Genomic DNA, 18,606 nt, shown 5'->3' with positions numbered 1-18,606 from the left:
CCTTCTTGTTCAAGTTGATATCCGCGCCGCTCCTCCCGGCCTTCACGCTCCTGGAGCTCTTCCCCAAATTGATTGTTGTCATAGCGTACATGCGTGCATCTGGGTGATAGTAGGACAAGACAAGGTACGGCTAATCTACTACAATCACAGCGAGGCATGTAAGACGACAAGAAAAAGGCGGGCCGGCGTTAGTTTTTTCTCCGATGTCGACGACGACGATCTCGCGAGATTTGAAAGACACGGCACACTACTGCTCGCCACTCTTGCTCCTTTTCCTCTCGCCCATCGTCAACTCTTCCTGCGCTCGAGCCTCTTCTTCCCTCTTTCGCTTGGCTTGACTACCGCTCGGTGCAACTCCCGTCAAGAGCTTTTCAGCATCATCCGACGTAAAGTTGATGAAGGTCGCAGCACCCCATGAGAATCCTCCAGCTGTCTCTGGACTCGCTCGTTTACGAGATGGAGTTCGCTTTGAGGGGGATGCAGAGACCTTGCGGGCTCGAGTAGGAGTGGAGGGAAGACGGGCGATAGGTCGAGACGCGGTACCAGGGTGAGGAGGAGGGTGGATACGATGAGATGGATGACTGGGTCCCGGTTGAGATTGCGTTGGCAAGAGGGAGTAAGTCATCGGAGGTGGGTGAACAGTGACCATGGGTTGAGTTACACTGTACTGCATGGCTGGAACCTGCGGAACGGCTCCTCCCGTCCATCCAGTGATTTGCTCCTGTCGAGCATTCATGGCGTAGGGTTGAAGAACAGAAGCCTCGGCCATACCTACGCGTCGAGAAGCGGCCTGACGACGGTATTCCTGACGTTGAGCTTGTTGCTTGGCTTCTTGCATGGCGACAATGGCGGCAGCTCGAGCAACGACGGGTGGCATGGGAATCTCAGAGTCCATGGATGAACCGCTCGAGACGGACGATCGATTGTTAGGGATTCGACTATTCCGAGCGATGGGCAATGGCTGCTGGGATGACATGTTTTCAAATGTCGCAGAAGTGGGAGTGGGTGGAAGAGTAGTGTGAGTTGAGGCGATACGATAGGTCGAATGTCCAGTCGGTTGGATCTGGACAGAGAGACCCGGTCGTGAAGCTTTCAGTGTGCGCAGGGGTTGGGTGGGTGACGGCGGCATGACAACTTGTTGTTGTGGCAAGTTGTACGAAAGGGCGTTGACAGTGGAGTAGAAGGAAGGTTGGACCTGCTGAGATACATATGAGAAGGGATCCTGGCTGAGAGCACTGCGTTGAGAGGCGCCATCGTCAGAGGAACAACTGATATCGGCATTAGCAAGCCAAGAGAGAAAATAGAACCGAAGTACTCGCCTCCTTGACATGACTTCTCCCATTGGTATGCTCATCAAAGATCCAGATCCTTCTCCCAGCGAGGCCGGTATTCCTCCAAGCTCTGAGCTGACATTCAACCCGTTGCCTCCAGCTATGGATCCCATAAACTCCATAGGGTCAATGGTGAAAATCTGGTTCGACTCTGAAAACGCCATCATGGCTGGATCAACGTCCTGCGTTGATTCAAATAATGAATTCGTTGACATTGGCACCGAACAGGAAGAGGTCGATGGCTGCTCATGAAAAGCGGCGAAGATGGTGCTGTCAGTGGGCACGATGGTGCTGCCACTTCCGCTGCTGCTGGCGCCGAGTCCATAGTCGCTGAATACCCATCCGAAATCTTCGACTAGCGCGTCGTCCTGAAGCGCCTCTTGGAATTCGACAGGCTTTTGGCTGTTTCCAAAAAGTGGCAATCCAAGCACGCTGTCAATGTCCAAGTTGTCGAAAATGTTGGCTGGAAGCGAGTCCTCCTCGTTCAAAGCTGGCATCGAAGCGATCTGCTTGATCTTTTTCGGACGATAAGTCGAGCCGAGAACAGGGTTGGAAGCTGTTCGAAGAGGGGAAGCGTGGACGTTTCGAGAGCTCGAAGCTGTGTGAGAAGAGGAAGGTGATGAAGAGGATGCCTCTGCGACAGACTCGATGGAAGCTTTTGACAAAAGTGTCGGGGTAGACGTCCGAGGAGTGTTCCAGATATCAGTCGCAGATGCCTGAAGACTCGTCGTTCGAAGCTTGGAGCTCTGAGGCGGACAAGGTGAGTGGAATAATCCGTAAGACGGTGAATCAGGCGTCAAAGGGTCACAAGCGCCTTCGAGGGTGTAGAACAAGTCCCCTTCGTCTGACAAGGACGGAGGTGTGGAAGCGTCTGACCCTGACGGTAAAAAGTACCCGCTTGATCGTCGATTGTATTTGCTGCTGGTGTTTTGGTGCGTATCACTTTCAGGTGACGAAGAGCTCCAAGGTGAGGAGGCAATGTTTGCCAGAGCAGCAAAGGAGGAGAAGGAGAGGAAAGAGGAAGGGACTTCGTCCATTTGAGAGGAAGGGTCGAAGAGGAGCGAAGTATCAGGTTCGAAAAAGGACGACATGGTGAGACGGGGCGAGTCGGAGGAGGTGTTAGATCTGGCGTGGCGGTCCTCTCTCAGGATGAGAGATCGGCAGATAGAGAGAGCGGTGGGGGTTGTATGAGAAAAAAGGAGGCAGCCCTCGAATGGTCAGACCTTGCTGACCTATTTTTTTCCTTTCGCTCTCTGCGAGCTGAATTCTGGAAAAGGTAGATGATCAGAGGGACCTGGCAGATGACAAGCTTGGGTCCTGATTGACAGTTGTTTTAGGATTGTCGATCTATGACGAGCGTGGCGAGTCAATGTTTTAGGAGCTCGACAGTTGCCAGAAAGGTTCAACGAAGGAATGTATGTATCCTCGAACCGAACCGGGCTGGTCAGGTGAGTCCGTCGATATGATGTCGTCGGGTGAAAGGGGGTTTTGGAAGAGCTTGCTTCCGTTGTATTATTGTTCAGATGAACGAAGTATGTGTAAGATCTTTCTTGAGCAGCAAAGATCAGCTTGTGGTCAACGGCTCAGCCGTTGTTTTTAGATGGGTAGGGGAGATGGGAGGGGAGGAGCAGGATGTGAATGTCTCGGATTTTAAGAAGTGAAGATGAGAGATAGAGGAAGAGATCGACATACGAATTGACTGTTCACCCGGAACACCAGTACCAGACTGCGTTCCTGTCTGTGTCTGTCCCACCTTTCCGCACGTCACACACAGAGGCGGCAGAGACCCTTGAAGCGAGCAGAGGCGACGGAGGCTGAGGGTGGCAACAGATCCACGCAAGCCTGAGGGCAGCCAGCACCCCTTCCCCTCCCCTCTCCTCCGTAAAGTCTATTCAGCCCTCCCTAAAGGATACTCAAGATAAACTTTTCCGGTATACAACGTCGGATTGGCACCTGTATATCGTCTACTCGGGCGAGGTCAGCGCATACATATATGTGATCGAGTGGAGGACCACCACTGAGGCTTACCTCGATAGTAGGGCTTTAAATTGTAGGTGGCGTCGGTGGTGACAGGATTACGCAGGAGAACGAAGATGGCTGGCCGAATTGAACTCTGTTTTCTTTTTTTTTCTCTCTGGGAAACCTCTATAGGATGATGTTGATGAGCCTCTAGCTCGTCGCTGAAGACTAAGTCGGCCGGCCCTCGACAACGTGTCGGGGTATGAGAATCGAGAGTGGACGAGAGAAAGAGTGAAAGAGGGGATGAAAAAAGCGAGTTCTTGGATTCAACGCTCTACTATAATATACAGCATTAAGCTGTCTGTCCTCCTTTCCAGCTCCGTCATGATAGATGGATGCTTCAATGAGACTGATGTGTGGTCTTGTCTTCTCAAGACCTCTCGCAGCCTGTGTGTCGTCGACAAAGGATTATCGACGAGACGAACAAGAAAAGGACATCTGTCGAGGCCTTTGTTTCCCTCACGTTGAACGCTGAACGGTACCTTCTTTGGTGGATCGTTGACCGTAAGGAGGACTGACCACCTTTAGGCACTGTTGGAGCATCGAACGCCTGATCTGAGCATATGGACGATCATTGTGCATAGTTCCACCCTGATCAGAATGCATCTGAAGCTCGTCTTCACACACAGAGGTTCACTTGACCAGTCAATCGAGCTGTTTGTTTACACGGCACCGAATCTCCGGAAAAGTAAAAGCAGTCGCGGTCAGCGTGGCACTTTCAACTCAGAGATAATGACGCATGCTGCATGTGGACTCAGTCATACCTCCACACCCACTTGGGCAACACCTGAAAGGACAGAGAGAGAAGGCACCAGTACGAAGGATGATCATCCATCCACATTATATGCACGCGATATTAGACATCCTGTGTCAACAGTCTTTGAATATGACGTGTGTCTTTGTGAGCAATCTAGGTTCGCGTCTATGCAGGCCTCACGGTCAGAGCACAGTCCATGCGTCTCAGCTGGCTCATAGCAATAATCTACGTCGCAAGTATCTATCTCAGTCAACAGAAGGGCGAGCATCACATGGCTCGTAGGATGACCCTATGACACTCACGATCAGCGCAGTAGCTGCCCCCGCCCAACGCCACTTCTGTGCAATCTTCCTCATGACATGTGTCTTGCCCCGGACGGAATCAGGATGAAACTGAAGCGGGTATTCACTCACGCTCATCGCAGCATAGACTGTCACGAGCAGTCAGTGCTTCACAAGATGAACAAGAGCACTGTGGCATTCTCAATGTTGTGTCTCGCAGATAGTCGTTGATCAATCGGTGGGTATCAAGCCTCGACATGGGAGTGCAGACTCCCCAATCAGGCTCCAGGATAGAATGACAAGCCCAACGCCCACTCGAGTATCCTTGGAAAAGACTCTAGTACGATGAAAAGATCCCTTGTGGAAACCTGTGTTAGAGCCTGGCGAGGCGTCACTACATGATCTGGCCCGCTCTCAGTGGTCCAACTTTGACAGATTTAGCGATGTCAGGGAAGCAAGTGAGGATGAGCAGACAGCGAGCGATCCTCACGTCATCATGTCAACCTCGTCTGGCTCCTGTGGTTTGATGCCGCTCGATCAGTAAGCGATCTTGACAAGCACTACTCGGATCTATAAGTTGCATGTGCCTCTCGGTACACTGCCAAAGGAGAATGATACAAAGGCGATACCCCTGCTCGCTTGATCGGTCTAGAACTTCAGATCACGTCAGCGTACGACCCGGGCACACCAATTTGCTCCACTCACTTTGGATAGATCTCGACCAAAGATCCCTCGTTTGATCCAGTCGATCATCAAGAGCACGCGAGTCCTCATAGAAGTCTGCTCTGACCAGTAAATCCTAGCGAGAGTTTTAGCCTAACTCGGAGCTTTGCTATCTGACGGCCGACTCACGATCGCCAAGCATACATGGCTAATAATCCTCCGGTGACAGACCAGCCTTGGTAGTCGAACACAGCCCTGGGATTCATCAGCGTTCGATATGGAGATCGTCCACCAGATTGAGCTCACGAGTTTCCGATGTATGCAAGACTTCCAAGATGTCTATAGTCAAATGGCTTATAGTACGCTTCGTCGTCCAAATCAGGCATGCCATTCTCCCTCAGAGTCTGGTTTTGCTGTGCAAGCTTTTTGAACATTTTACCGAGGTATTTGCCTTGTTGAGCGGCAACCTGAGCAGTTGCCGGAAGCGACGTAACCTTCTTGCCTAGAGCTTGGAACATGGCGGCGACCTCGTTAAGACTGAGCTTTTCGTCGTGGTCCTTGTCATATTCCTCAAAAATGCCTTGGCTGGTGAACGAGATCAGCGAAGTCACATATGCCTTCATAGACGCACAGCTTGGAGAGGTATGTCTTCGTCAACGGGTGACGTTTCTTGATCTCTGCAGCCATCAATTGCCACTCCTCAAAATCGCTGGGTCGAAGTCAGCTTGCCGTTCACGATCTTTCGAGATCCTGCGTACATCGAGTCATCGGAGTTCTTGTTGTATCTATCCCATAACTCAAGCAAATCCTGCAACATGTCGACGTGAAGCTTAACAAGCGAGTCAATGAGACGTTCCGCTGTCATTTGATAGGCTCACAGTAGCGCTATCCCCGATCGCATAAATCGTACCCTTTGGTGCTCCTTCTACACGTTGGAAGGCGTCGACCTGAACTGCCTTGGAATGGAACTGGTTCGGCAGCAGCTCGACCAAACGACGAGTGAACGGTTGCATAGCTGCGACTCAATTCAGCATACGTCTGTCTCAATTGATATTCTCACCAATTCCTGTTGACCAGAGAACGAATCCAGCGGGGATCTCCTCAATCTTTGGAGCCTCTCCCTCCTTTTCAGATTTGAGCGAAATGACCACTTTGTCAGGGGTGATCTCTTGTACCCTACGACGTGAGTCAGCTGAGCTCGAAAAGAAGTCTTGTTGTCAGCGCACCTAGCATTCACAATCACATTGACATCGTTGCGCTTGAATCTCGCCTCTGCGTATTCCGAAATCTTTTCAGAGTACGTATTGAGGATATGGTCCCGACTCTGAATAACCTTGACTGAGATTTCACTGTCCAGGATGCGAGGGTACTGGGGCAAGATCAGTTGAGGTGATCTCTTCCAAATGCAACTACCGAGCTCACGTATTTCAAGACGTCCTCGGCCATCATGTCACTGAGCTCGGCGGCGAATTCCACACCCGTAGGTCCACCACCGCAGACAACAAATGACAGCAGGGTCTTGCGTTCCTCAGGTGTCGTAGTGGGCAGAGCAGCCTTCTCAAGGTTACCTAATTAGGGTTCAGCATGTCGTGTCAAATCTGACTAACTCATAATCTTCCTCCTGATAGCCTGGGCATCCGGTACGGTTTTGAGCTGATAGCAATGTTCTAATCCCTTGACACCATGATCGTTCGACTTTGACCCGACAGCAATGACAAGTTTATCGTCTGAGCATGACTGTCAGCTTTCTGGGATCAACGTATGCTCCGCTCACAGGGTACATAGCATCTTGTCGGTTGTTGCTTATCATCATCATAAACCTCAATCTCAAGCAAACGTTCCGACATGTCGACGTCTACTGCCGCACCCATGAGATAATGCCCACGGACACGAGCGACAAGCTTGCGTATAGGTTCGACAAGAGATCGAATTTCGACGGTACCGACACAAGCGGATGGCAGAAGGGGAGTGAAAGCAAAGTAGGTCTGGGGAGAAATCAAGGTGACGTTGTAGGATTGAGTCGGTAATGATTGAAGCAGAGCGACAGCCTAGGGAGAGTATGAAATGAGTATCTGAGCGAGTCCATCGTAATATGAAGCCTGGCTCCCACTCACTCCCCATCCACCACCGACAATGACCAGCCTTGGCTTTTCCTTCAAACTTCGAGTGACCTCATCCTGCTCATCGTCGAGATTCGCTTCGATAATTGGCAAGTTCTTCTTTCCACCCCTTCTAGGATGCAAAGAGAGTGGGTTGGCAGGGACACGATCGGCATGTCGTTCAGAATAGGTGAAAGCGTCATGTAGCAGGATACAGCCGACGATAAGGCCGACACCGAGGACCGAAGAGATACCGAGTCGAAGGCAAAACGCAGTGAATGGATGACGTCGGCTGAATCGAGAGTTTGGCGAGATGGGCGTGACCACTACAGGTTCCGGAATGGGTGTGCTGTTGGTGCTACTACTGTTAAACCGAACGTTTTGACGGAATTGGACCAAGAGAGATGATGGCTCTTTGCTGGAAGCGGGGACGCGGTGGTAAGGGAATCTCAAGGGTCCAGTGGGTGCACCGACTAGCCTTGCGAGCGTCAGTGACCTCAACGGTGCCAGAGATGCCGGAGGCATTGTCAATGCTCTCCTATCACAGCTGTGAGCACCTCTCTAGCTCAAGCTAACAGTGTCGTCCCAAATCAATCCTCAATCGGTATGTATGTCTTGTATATAGGAGATGGAATGAAATGAACAAAGAGTATGTATCTGTCAAATTTCAATTTGGCTTGATGACGTCGTTCCCAATGAAATGTCATTCAATGTCTGTCAACTATTCGTATCTACATGGGATGTAATCATACAAAGTCGTATAAAGTGTCATTAACAGTCATCATACAAAAGCCACGAGAGCTCCATGTCCATGCTTCTGCTCCCATCCATCGTCCCCAGAGATACTGACACACTTGCCAGTACATCCTTCCACAGGGCAAGCGTAGGTATACTCGGGAGGAGGTTGAACATTTTTCTTCGGAGCAGCCTTGCGACGCCTAGCTGGCCTCTTGACAGGTGGCTCATCCTTGTCCGTTCCACTGGCCGTATCAGACTCAGGGACAGAGATCTTGACAAGACACTTTTGATCGATCAAATGACCGCAACGTAGGGCCCAGATTCGATCATCATCCGATCGATAGTGGGACGAGTTGAGCAGTGGATCATGGCATCTCACGCATGAGAGGAAGGGCTTGGATTTAGTTTTGGGCTTATCGACCACGTTGCCGTTATCGTCCACGCTGATGGGTTGTTTGTCGGCCAGGTCGAACTCGAAATTGGTGGTAAAATCCATTTTGGCCGGAGGATAGTGAAATGGCGCAACTCGCTCCAGAACCTCCGCCACACCTTCCTCTCCAGCAGCGGCTCCTCCGCGAAAGGCGGGACCCGCCCGCCCCAAGATGGCAGCGATATCGGGTGCCAGTCCCAACGTTGGATCTCGTCTATGAGTGCCTGGTAATATGCCGAGAAGTCGTTCGAGAAGTCCCTGAGCTCCAGCACGGTGAGCGAGTCCCGCTCCGAGCGGACCTGGTCGAGGAACGAGTGGGTCGCGATAATTCGGGTTGCCTTCAGGGGGCACGTATTCGTCAAGGGGATCACCCTCTTCGTCGTCATCGAAGAGATACTCCTCGAGGTCTCTAGTTCTTTGGTAACGGTCAAACTCGCCATCATCCCATCGTCGAGCCGGGGCCGGCATCACACGCCGTGCCGGATCCCGAGGATCGTCAGGAGGGTGTCTTAGGCCCGCAGTGATCGTGGGATTCCCGCGTTGACCAGCTTGTGCGGCATAGTTGATCTGTTGATCCCCTCGTCGAAGGACGGCGCCTCCAAGGCGGATTCGAGGTTGATTAGGTTGGTGAGCTGGAGGTGCGGACCGTGCAGGAGGAGACAGGATTAGTCGTCGACGTTCATCTTCGCGATCAGCGGCAAGTAGGGCATCGGTGTCTCGTCGATGTCGCTCGATTGCTTCGGTGATATCTGATAGTAGACAAGACAGGGGGGACGAGTGGAGAAAGGAGCGCATTGTATTGACAAGGAATCAATGGGACAAATTGATAATCAGCGTCAGCACTGTAACGGTACAAGTGGGTAGCCAAAGCCTTCACTCACTGTTCATCTCCTGATTGAAGTCGTTCTGCTCGATGCCTCGGACATGCCTTGCGGTCGGAGCAGCCGGCCGAACAGCTTGCCCTGAATGAATAGGCCTGACGGTTGAAGCCCCTCCATTGCGGGTCGGCAAGGACGCCGCAGGACCACGGACACCGGTGATGATCACATCGTCGTCACTATCATTTTCTGTCAAGTCTATCGCAGAGTCTCCAGATGCTCCTGGCGGTGGACGTCGAGCCGTCCCAGCATAGCGTGACGGTCCAGGTTGATTGGCCGTCCGAGCAGGCCCAATCTCTGGTCCAGGTCGGATTGAGTTTACGGACAGGGGACCTGACGTCGAGCTGGAGGTGGAAGCTGTGATAGAAGGGGTCGAATTGGAGGCAGAAATTGGACCGCGAGGATCGCTAGAGCTTCCCGTAGCGACTGATCGGAAGGAGGGAGCAGTAGGTCTAAGTGTCCTTCTGTGTCCAGGCTGTCGTTGTGCGATGCCAGGCAGTCCAAACCTATCGGCGTCCGAGGGATCCATCGTTTTGCTGAGATGTGAGCTAGGTGAGACCTGCACTCTCTGAGGAACAAGCTTCTGACACCAGCTCTCTTGTCCTCCTCCCTCTGTTTCTATCGTTGCTATCTGTCCGTACGTTATGGGATCGGGGGGCGATAGGTGAAAGGTTGAACACCAAACACTCCCAAGATCTATCCATCCCATTCACAATCATTCAACTCGACTTGAGACAGTCGGTGGCGACTTTTTGAACCCGGAATCAAAAAAGTCATTCGCTTGGCGGTCACAGCCGCCAGTCATTTTAAGCTTAAATCCCGGTGGTGACCTGAGATCAAGCATGTTCGGCCGTGATCTCTGTGGTATTCATGTATAACTGCCGGCATGTAGAGACCGTCAGTCGTCCTGTGAGGAGCCGCTTGCGCTGGTCTAGAAGTATCTAGCCGATGAGACTCACCATGCCGTCTAGGCTGGGAGCTCCCTAGGATCATCAAGAACGCCTACTTGCTCCCGTACACAGACGCTGATCCCTCCGTCTTGACCTTCGTGCTTCTGTTTTCGACTCTATAGTGACGAAAGCTGACTAGAGCAAGGTAATAGAAGATGCTTATAGTAATGTGGATAGTGTCAGCTTCGGTGCTCGTCTCCAGGCGGAAACACGGAGCTGTCGCCATGGAGGACATGCATCGACCCACGTTATGCTCCTAACCCCAAGGTGGAAGAAGCCGGCCAACTAGGCTATGGTTTTCAAGACATAGCGTATCCGGCGCAACGTTCTATACTAGTTCCAAGATTGTTGACTAAGCTGGGCGCCTGACTTCTCCTCCCTTGCCCGTCACAGGCCGCTTGCTGGCCGCAGGACCTCGCTTCGAGACGGTCCCGCCTACAAGCATTTGAACGTCGCTTCCTCGAAGACGCAGAGGACGTCCTCTTCCGTACCTATACTTATAAACACCCGAGACAACACTTCACCCCCTCGTCAACATTTGGAACAATGGCGGCCAGCCTGACCCATGTCGAATCATCGATCATGGATCTCGTCTCGACTGACTCGCTACCCCCTCACCGTCACTCATCTTCAACCACTCGTACCGCCTTCTCGGACTCTACATTTCATCACGTACGACTGACACTATGCCCAGGGAGAAAGTTGACTACAGAGCAGCTAGAGCTGTATTGTCTGCTCCGTACCCTCTTCCAGTCATCATTACTCGATCTCGAGCAGCTGCGTCTGCGCCACCGCCTTCTGGTCCGCCGCTCGAAGACCAAGGACCAGTCGACAATGCCAGCTCCATCAGTGAGATCATCCCTGATCCTCCACCAACGCCCACGACGGGAGGTCTAGCGGCTCAACATGGATTTCCATACAATTCAAAGTGGAAGTCGATCCCTCCGGCCTTCCCACCTATCCCTTATCCACCTAAAGCGGACTCGACGGCCGATGGTACCAAGTCGACTCTGAAGCTGAAGAAGCAGTCGTCGAAGAATGGTACGCATGAAGAAGCTGAGATGATGTCTGGGATTGAAGAGGGTACGAGTGGCGAGAAGAACGTACTGCATGGGTTGACGAATCTAAGCGAGGCCATTGGGTCGGTCCCTCCTCCTGTAATGGTGGGGGTCCTGCTGGATATAATAGACCTCTCAGCTGACCCCGATGTGTCAGGTACCAAGTACAGGCCTCCTGAGCTCTGCGTTTGAGACCAATCTCTCCGTAAGCTTCCTGTCCAAGACACCATCACCGCCTACTGCGGTCATCGACAAGGGCAAAACTCCAATGCGCCCTCCAGTCACTGGCCTTGGGGCATTTCGTCTGCCTGTCGACTCAGGTATCGACAATGTCTCTCATCAGGCGACATGCGACGCGAACACGGTCAAGCCGGGACCAGCGCAGCTTGATAGAGCTTGGAGTCCCACTTCCGTATCCTCCGGTATAAGATCATGGAGTGCCGAACTGGAAGCCGATGAAGAGGACGCGTCAGATGTTACCGAATCTCCAGCTGTGAGTGTGGCTTGGATTTCCCTTCACTACATATCGACTCACTCGAGGCTGAACTCAGACTCACCGACTGATCACTCCTGCCGATGCACGAGAGAGACGACCCCTCAGATTCTTTGGCGAAACGCATCTGGCTCCATTCACCTACGACCCCTCTGGCTTCGAATCCGATGCAGACTCCGTCCGCACTGTTACTCGCATCCCCCGAGGCAAATATAAATGTGGACAGCAAGACGGCCCGGACCTCGAAGATCGTACCCCTCATGTTCGCCCTAAAGGTGTATCCATCGCTCGTCTCAGACCTAGCTCCCCCGTCAATGCCACTGTCCTTGGCGCATTCACCAAGCGTCGACGAGATGGATCGCTGACGCCTACTCCTCAAGGATCATCCAAGCAAGCGTACCTTGGTGGTCGATCGCCCACACCGACTCAAGCACCATTTGAGGCCATCTCCAGCGGATTCCAGAGGCTTCATCCCACGGTCTCAAGTCAAGACGTCCCTCCGAGTCTTCCCTCTCCGGTACCCATGTCCGTTGACCCCCGATCTGCTGATTTCAGGGGACAAGATCACTCTTGGCCGTCCCATGGCATTCAGAGTCCACTGGATTTTGGCCATCGCCAGCAGCACTCCGTCTATCCTGATTCACAAAGCTATCAGACGTTTCCCCGTTCCTATCCACCTGGGTTTAGACCTCTGCCGTTCAACGTCGATGCTTTCCGACCGCCTATCAGATACTCGTCAGCGGAAAGTTTACGACTGCCGTCTGCTCCTCCAAGCCGTCCTGGAGCCTTGCCGACCGCCAAGGCATGCCATAACTTTCTCCTCCAGCGCAAAGTTCACGCTGCTAACCGGAGGCACCTTCTTTCGGAATATAACAGGCGGACCTTTGCACAAGCTCAACGGGAGGGCAAAGTGTTGGTTGCGTCTTCCAGTCGATACTTGCCACGGCAGGAGCACACGTCTTTCGCCGTGGGTAAGCGACTTCAGTCGAATTCGGACGAAGATGAGGAGCTGAGGTCGCATGAACGCACTCGGGGAGCAGGAACCTCCAGAAAGAGACCGCGAGCCGAAGTATCTTCCTCGTCTTGGGAGGATCAACCTGCTGTGGGCTTACGACATCTCCCACTTCGGCCTCAGCTGTTGCCCCCAGCTTCTATTCTAAACCACGTCGAGGGGGCATATGACGAGCCAATGTTCGATATGGATCTGGAAGAAGAAGGCGGACAAAGTCCTTCTTGGTTCTATCGATCCGATGAGATCTCACCTCAATGTTACTCTCCTGAAGGAAACAATCCTCAGCCGAGAGTCCACTTCATCAGTCCCGCCTCAATAATGCCTCCGCGATCGGCGATGCAGCATCGACTCTCGCCTCCTATGCTCACTTCAGCGCGCTCATCACTCCCTCACAATCACTTTGGGCGATCCAGTCGTTCACCTCGAGCAAACCTCGAACCACACCATATCCTCGAGGAGGTCGAAGAAGAGGGAATGCAACAACCCAGCAACGAGTTGAGCGCGTTCAACCTGATGATCGCCCAAGCTGCGACTCAGCGTAATTTGAAACAACGCGAAAAAGATCAACGTCGAGCAGCATGGATCAAAGAGAACAGGGAAAGGTCGGCTATCGCTCGAGCAAATAGCAGTAGACGTACAGGTGATGTGGGCGACCGAGAAGATACTGCAGCCAGACAGGCAAGAGATGTCAGTATGGCCAGAGGATTGAGCGTATTTCGTAGATCAAGGAATGATAGCATGGGCGTCGTGAGACCTCTCCGAGATGGCAGTAGACGGGCTCTCAGCAGAGGTATGAGTGTGGACCCAAAGGCAGTGAGAGGGCCTCTGTGAATAGTTCTTGGGGGCTTTGGCTTCGTCTTTGTACTTGTTGTGCTTACCTGTACCAATAGTGAGGATAATTGGCCTCAGTGTATCTCTGCAACACATTGTCACTGTCCTATCATTTGTGTCATACCCGTGCATACACCAAGAAAAGTCCTGCTACAGCTTAATCTCCAGACCAATCGCCCCCACCTCCCATGTTCACCGATCGTCCAAACCGTATCATGATCATCAAATCTCTTGTATATGTCGTCTTTACCTCATGAGTACCAAAAGTCCTGGTCCTGATCCATGCCAAATCCCCTGCCTGCCCCTTGTCTATCCCCCTAAACTAGTTCCACACCGACTATCGATTCGACTTGCCGAATAATTTGAACCCTCTCCCCTTTCTCGTCTTGTTATTACTTCCACCCGACATGATGCTCCCGCTGTCTCCCCCATTCCCACCTGCATATCCTCCAGCGCCGCCACTACCGACACGAACATTGTAGCTGTCTCCAGAATACCGCATACCATATTGTGAGGCATCGCGTACATGGTAAGACTGCGCATAACCATTGATCGTGGAGTCTCCTTGTTGTCCGCCTCCTCTCATTCCGAAACTTCCCACCGAGTCCGTCCCGACAGGCTGAGCATACATTTCTCCAGAAGGGACTCGAGGAGGACTTCGCGAGTAGTCGATCGGTCCAAAGTCTGGTGAAGTATCCCGGTACTGACTTTGTGACGGACCCTGTTGGTAGCGATGGACACTCTGTGGTGAAGTCCGCGTCGAGTGACCGGAGAAAAAGGGCCCATATCCATTGGGATTCGTCAACGGAGGAGTGACAAGAGAGCTGTTGGAGAATGATGAAGCGGTTTTGTTGTGCGGTCTGTACGTCGTGTTTCGATCACTGGATCGCAGCGTCGCATCCCCTTTAGACCCATTGACAGGCGACAAGAGCTCAACCGCTGACCCAGGTTGGTTATACGATGACTCCCGACGATTATACCTCGAGCTCGTGGGGCTAGCACTTTGGCTACCGCCGCTTGAGCTTCCAGCCTGCGGTGCGGACACCGATCGGAAGCCTTGTCGACCCATCACAGACGCAGAGTCGCCAGTGAGCATCGATGCATTCGAGCCGGTGCGCTGACGATCTCCGGCATCGAAATATGACATCCGAGGAGGAGGTGCGAGAGAGCCTTCCTGGTAAATTTGAGGCGTCTGAACTTGGAGGATGGCCTCCTTGTCTTTCTTCGGTCTCATCTTCTTCAACAGGCCGCGGAAGCCCTTCGCCTTTGTATCCTCCGGATGAATGGCCTGAGATAGGCGGGATGTCGAAACAGATTGTCGGATCCTCCTCTCTTGCTGCTCATTGATAGAAGAAGCTCGGGACCGCGTGAAGAAAGATTGGCGCGGCGGCGAGGCTAACGAAGCAGCACGCGAATAGCCAGGCTGATGCTTGTCGGCATCGAGACCAAGGCTAAAGTCCAATCGTCAATTTTTCCCCGAGTTCAATTTCCCCCGGCGTCCACTCACTGCATATCCATCATGCTTCCACTGCCATGATTGGATCCACCAAACAGGCTTGTGACAGACCCTCCAAATCGTCCAAAGATGGTCTTCCTGCCGTGACCGTCGCTACCGCTCACACTTCCCCCGCCACCCGCACCAGCACGCACCGCGAACGAGAATGGTCTGAGTCCACCTTCGGAAGTTGGTGGCCAGAATTCATCCATATCATCCGCTCGTGGCTGCGCAGCTCCGCGCAAATTAGGTGGTGCAGTCATGGCGCTGATCGTACTGGTCGTCGTCATGCCTCTCGCACGAGGTTCACGTTCAGGGTAGAAATGAGTCGCCGGTCTCTCAACCGCCTTTGGCACGTTGACTCTCGCCATGCCCGCTAGATCAGCAGGTGAGGACGGCGAAGGTCGCATGGATGACACCTCGTTGTTGGGAGCCTGCAGTGTGTCAAGAGGTGAACGAAGCTTCGACTTGACGGTATCGAGTTTGGCATCGAAAGCGCCTCGCATATGAGCTGAGAGTTCCCGAGCGTGTTTTGCTTCCCATTCGACGGAGCTGGATCGTGGCGCGACGACGGGCGTTTGATTGGTCCCAGGTTCAGGATATCCACCTCGCTTTTGAGCCTCTGCCCGAAGCTCGCGGACGAGGATCGCCTGGTGATACAGATAGGTGTCCAGAGCTTCAGCTCGGTGTGCAGATGACGATGGGAACTGGCGGTCCGGTCAGCCCGCCACTCACGAAGCCAGGAAGCCCGCTCACTTTTATCATGATAGCCTTGATCCCTGATTCAGACAACGGTGCACCCTTAGTGCCGCGGAAGCCTTCCGGGAATCCCTCTCCCCTTTCCTCCCATCTGAAACCTCTCCATCCGAGCTTCCGGACCACAGCATCCACTTCTCTGCGCTTTGCGCTTTTTGCCTCCCTGCGTTTCCGTCTGCGAGCCTCGTCAATGACCGAATGGCCAGTGGAAGGCAGACTCTCGTCATCGTCCGACTCCAGAGGACCATTGGCAGAGTGATCTCCGGACGACGATGTCGAAGGCCCGACAGATTGTAGCAGAGCGTTCTCCCTTGCCTTGAGCTCTTCAAAGTCCGCGTCACTCGCGCGGGCCCAGACACCTGGACCGACGACATCCACATCCGCCAAATCTCGATCTCGCATCATACACTCCAGACAGATTTCCTCTTTGGGTTGCCTCGATGCGCGTTGAGGAGAAGGTTTTGGCGCGGGTTTTGACGAGGTCGCAGCCGCTGCGTATGGGCCTGCATCGGCCAAACCAGATACAATGGGTATGTTCGGTGATGATTGTATTCGGGCACGCGGCTTGACGCCAGCAGCGGTGGCCGATGGGGACATGGCGACTGGCAGAGGAGTCCGATTGGTCGAGTCACCCACCGGATCCGAGTCCCGCGGGACCACGTCCCTCAGCTGTCCGATCGACAGTTCTGGCGGTCTAGGTAGGGAACGCTTAGGGGTTGGGGATCCGGAGGTCACGCGCTGGAGTTCCATGTCTGAAGTACGCTTCTCCAACCGCCGACTCGGTGTGTCCGGTATCGTATCTGCAGCCGCATTGTTCCCGGTCATGAGGGAAGCAGGCGTCGGCTTCGCGATTGGCATGATCAGGGAACCGCGCTCGACCCTCGGTGGGGAAGGCGACTTTCGATGGGCATTGGAGGGCGATCCAAGGGAGAGACTACCGATTGGGAGTGGCTCCGGCATGCTCTCTTCATACGAGGCCTCTGAAGGCTGAGACAGTGTAGCAGAACCCTGAACGATGGTCCGTCTCCTTCCGACGCCTGGCGAGTGTCTGAGCCCGTACTCGCGATCAGGTCCATTGTACGGGAATGCTCCGGTTGGTATATGAACCGTCAATGATTCTTTGGCTGTGTTCGATCCGTTTTGACCAGGAACTCGTAACGGGGCAGAGGACAGGCTCGGTGCTGTAAATGGCCTAGTCGCACTATTTGAAGGTCCAGAGTCTGCTCGAGACCTCAGAGGTGAAAGGGGACGCGTTGATGAGCCGTTCGGAAGGTTGGAGTAAGGATTGGTATTGGTGTTGAGATTAAGAGGGGAGAGTTGAGGAGGTAATGGAAGTCGAGATGATGAGGGTGTGGGACTGTAACTCTGAGGCTGTGATGCGCGAGTAGGTGATAATGATGACGACGATGATGATGATTCCAAACGATCTCTAGAACCACCCAGAGCCATAGAACGGGAGCCAGGCGGTGGAGAACGGTTCGATGACGGTGACCACGAGTGATTGTACTGTCTTCCCTCTTCTCCTATGCCAGGACTGCCTGGCGGACCCATAGAATTGGGCGGTCTAGGTAAGGGAGTGGACGAAGCAAAGTCGTTGGGTGATCTCGAGTCAAACGATCCCAAATGCAGTGATGGGAAAGTCAAGGAAGTACCCAGCATGCCTGATCCATTGTCATCCAAGTGTGGAGAAGGAGGTGATAGAGCGTGTGTTTGCGACATGATGGGATCGTGTGGAGGCATGGCCATGGTCGCCATGTTTGTTTCAATGGAGAATCAAAAAGCTTGATGCTCCCATCCGTGCGTGGCCCAGTGTGAATGGCCCGGCTGGGTGACGATGGTGCTATGCAGCCCCTTTTCCTAAGCGATTATATCCACTTCAGATGATCTGCTAGATCATTATTGTACCAAGTAGGAGGAAGACGATGGGCAGAGGAGATCCAGACGAAAAAAAATATATGTATCTAGGTGTGGACCGTGTCTCAGTGACTGATGATGGTTGAGACCGTATGGATCATTATCATCACATCGGCCGTGTCACTGCGTTGACGAAACTGTCTGTCGGAAGAAAGAAGAAGTCTCCAGAGCAGATTGTCGCTACGGGGCAAGGGACAATGTTGAGCCAGCTAGCCAGCCAGTCAGTGAGCAAGCAGACAAGCAAGCAGACAAGTATAAGCACCACCACGACGCTGCTGCTGCTACATGTGGCGGCTGTGGCTGCTGCTGCTGCTGCTGCTTCCCGCCCGCCGCCCGCCGCTTCCCCTCGAGGGAATTTTTTTACAAAATGTGACGCGCTGGGGGGATTGGGTGGCTTAACACTTATTATCACTTGGGACTTTGAAGACACAGACACGGCCAGCTGTCATTACAATGCATGCATATAGCTCTCCTCGGCAGGATACCGAAAGATCAGTACAGCTGGGACCTCTTGAGGCCATGCTCACAAATCCCTCTGATGGTCATTGAAACAAAAGAGGTCCACCTATACACACTCATCTGGCAAATCACGAGAACCTCATGATGATGCCCTTAAACGCCACGCGTATAACCTTGAGTCTCTCTCTATCTCTCTCTCGCTATGACATTCACCCGGTCCCTCGACCGCGAGCTCGAATCTTATCCACGTTGAACGACACTCAAAGTCATCCGGCGAGCGAGCTCTGGGAGAAAGACCAATCGCTGAGATCCCCTCCAAGCTAGCCAATCAAGCTCAATGATGTCCACGTTCGTAGGGAGCCGAAGGAGCCACCATACACCGTCTCGAATCGTGATCGTGTCGTCAGAGGCTAGGCGACGATGTCGGTGCATCCCGATGCTG

The 18,606-nt window shown here is 53.1% G+C and overlaps 6 protein-coding genes across 6 annotated transcripts; 2 read left to right on the top strand and 4 right to left on the bottom strand.

Moving 5' to 3' along the window:
- Window positions 1-106: 106 nt before the first annotated feature.
- On the bottom strand, window positions 107-2,585 carry BD324DRAFT_348944 (hypothetical protein). The gene is made up of 2 exons (XM_022012549.1): window positions 1,320-2,585; window positions 107-1,268 (listed from the first exon to the last, which is right to left on the bottom strand). Exons 1-2 carry the CDS (start codon window positions 2,420-2,422, stop codon window positions 248-250), a joined length of 2,124 nt encoding a protein of 707 aa, XP_021872240.1. The 5' UTR covers window positions 2,423-2,585; the 3' UTR covers window positions 107-247.
- On the top strand, window positions 2,522-3,708 carry BD324DRAFT_348904 (hypothetical protein). Its single transcript, XM_022012548.1, has 4 exons — window positions 2,522-2,607; window positions 2,669-2,779; window positions 3,162-3,381; window positions 3,505-3,708. Exons 2-4 carry the CDS (start codon window positions 2,681-2,683, stop codon window positions 3,513-3,515), a joined length of 330 nt encoding a protein of 109 aa, XP_021872239.1. The 5' UTR covers window positions 2,522-2,607; window positions 2,669-2,680; the 3' UTR covers window positions 3,516-3,708.
- Window positions 3,709-4,952: 1,244 nt separating this feature from the next.
- BD324DRAFT_620416 (hypothetical protein) lies at window positions 4,953-7,798 on the bottom strand. The gene is made up of 13 exons (XM_022015280.1): window positions 7,166-7,798; window positions 6,826-7,099; window positions 6,659-6,778; window positions 6,474-6,619; window positions 6,278-6,420; window positions 6,112-6,227; window positions 5,930-6,066; window positions 5,810-5,880; window positions 5,683-5,760; window positions 5,358-5,636; window positions 5,241-5,306; window positions 5,094-5,187; window positions 4,953-5,042 (listed from the first exon to the last, which is right to left on the bottom strand). Exons 1-13 carry the CDS (start codon window positions 7,673-7,675, stop codon window positions 5,037-5,039), a joined length of 2,040 nt encoding a protein of 679 aa, XP_021872238.1. The 5' UTR covers window positions 7,676-7,798; the 3' UTR covers window positions 4,953-5,036.
- Window positions 7,799-7,836: 38 nt separating this feature from the next.
- BD324DRAFT_348797 (hypothetical protein) lies at window positions 7,837-9,428 on the bottom strand. The gene has a single exon (XM_022012547.1). The coding sequence runs from the start codon at window positions 9,111-9,113 to the stop codon at window positions 7,932-7,934; it is 1,182 nt and encodes a 393-aa protein (XP_021872237.1). The 5' UTR covers window positions 9,114-9,428; the 3' UTR covers window positions 7,837-7,931.
- Window positions 9,429-10,570: 1,142 nt separating this feature from the next.
- BD324DRAFT_680061 (hypothetical protein) lies at window positions 10,571-13,540 on the top strand (the record flags this gene model as incomplete). The annotated part of the gene is made up of 3 exons (XM_022019066.1): window positions 10,571-11,309; window positions 11,362-11,697; window positions 11,756-13,540. Exons 1-3 carry the CDS (start codon window positions 10,833-10,835, stop codon window positions 13,538-13,540), a joined length of 2,598 nt encoding a protein of 865 aa, XP_021872236.1. The 5' UTR covers window positions 10,571-10,832.
- A 117-nt stretch (window positions 13,541-13,657) lies between these two features.
- On the bottom strand, window positions 13,658-17,976 carry BD324DRAFT_620404 (hypothetical protein). Its single transcript, XM_022015279.1, has 3 exons — window positions 15,792-17,976; window positions 15,048-15,742; window positions 13,658-14,991 (listed from the first exon to the last, which is right to left on the bottom strand). Exons 1-3 carry the CDS (start codon window positions 17,544-17,546, stop codon window positions 13,878-13,880), a joined length of 3,564 nt encoding a protein of 1,187 aa, XP_021872235.1. The 5' UTR covers window positions 17,547-17,976; the 3' UTR covers window positions 13,658-13,877.
- Between the last annotated feature and the right edge of the window lie 630 nt (window positions 17,977-18,606).

The sequence above is a fragment of the Kockovaella imperatae genome (assembly GCF_002102565.1).
Source record: "Kockovaella imperatae strain NRRL Y-17943 chromosome Unknown BD324scaffold_4, whole genome shotgun sequence".
NCBI lineage: Eukaryota > Fungi > Basidiomycota > Tremellomycetes > Tremellales > Cuniculitremaceae > Kockovaella > Kockovaella imperatae.
The sequence above is the reverse complement of the archived record's forward strand: the minus strand, read 5'-3'. Positions and strand labels throughout refer to the sequence as shown.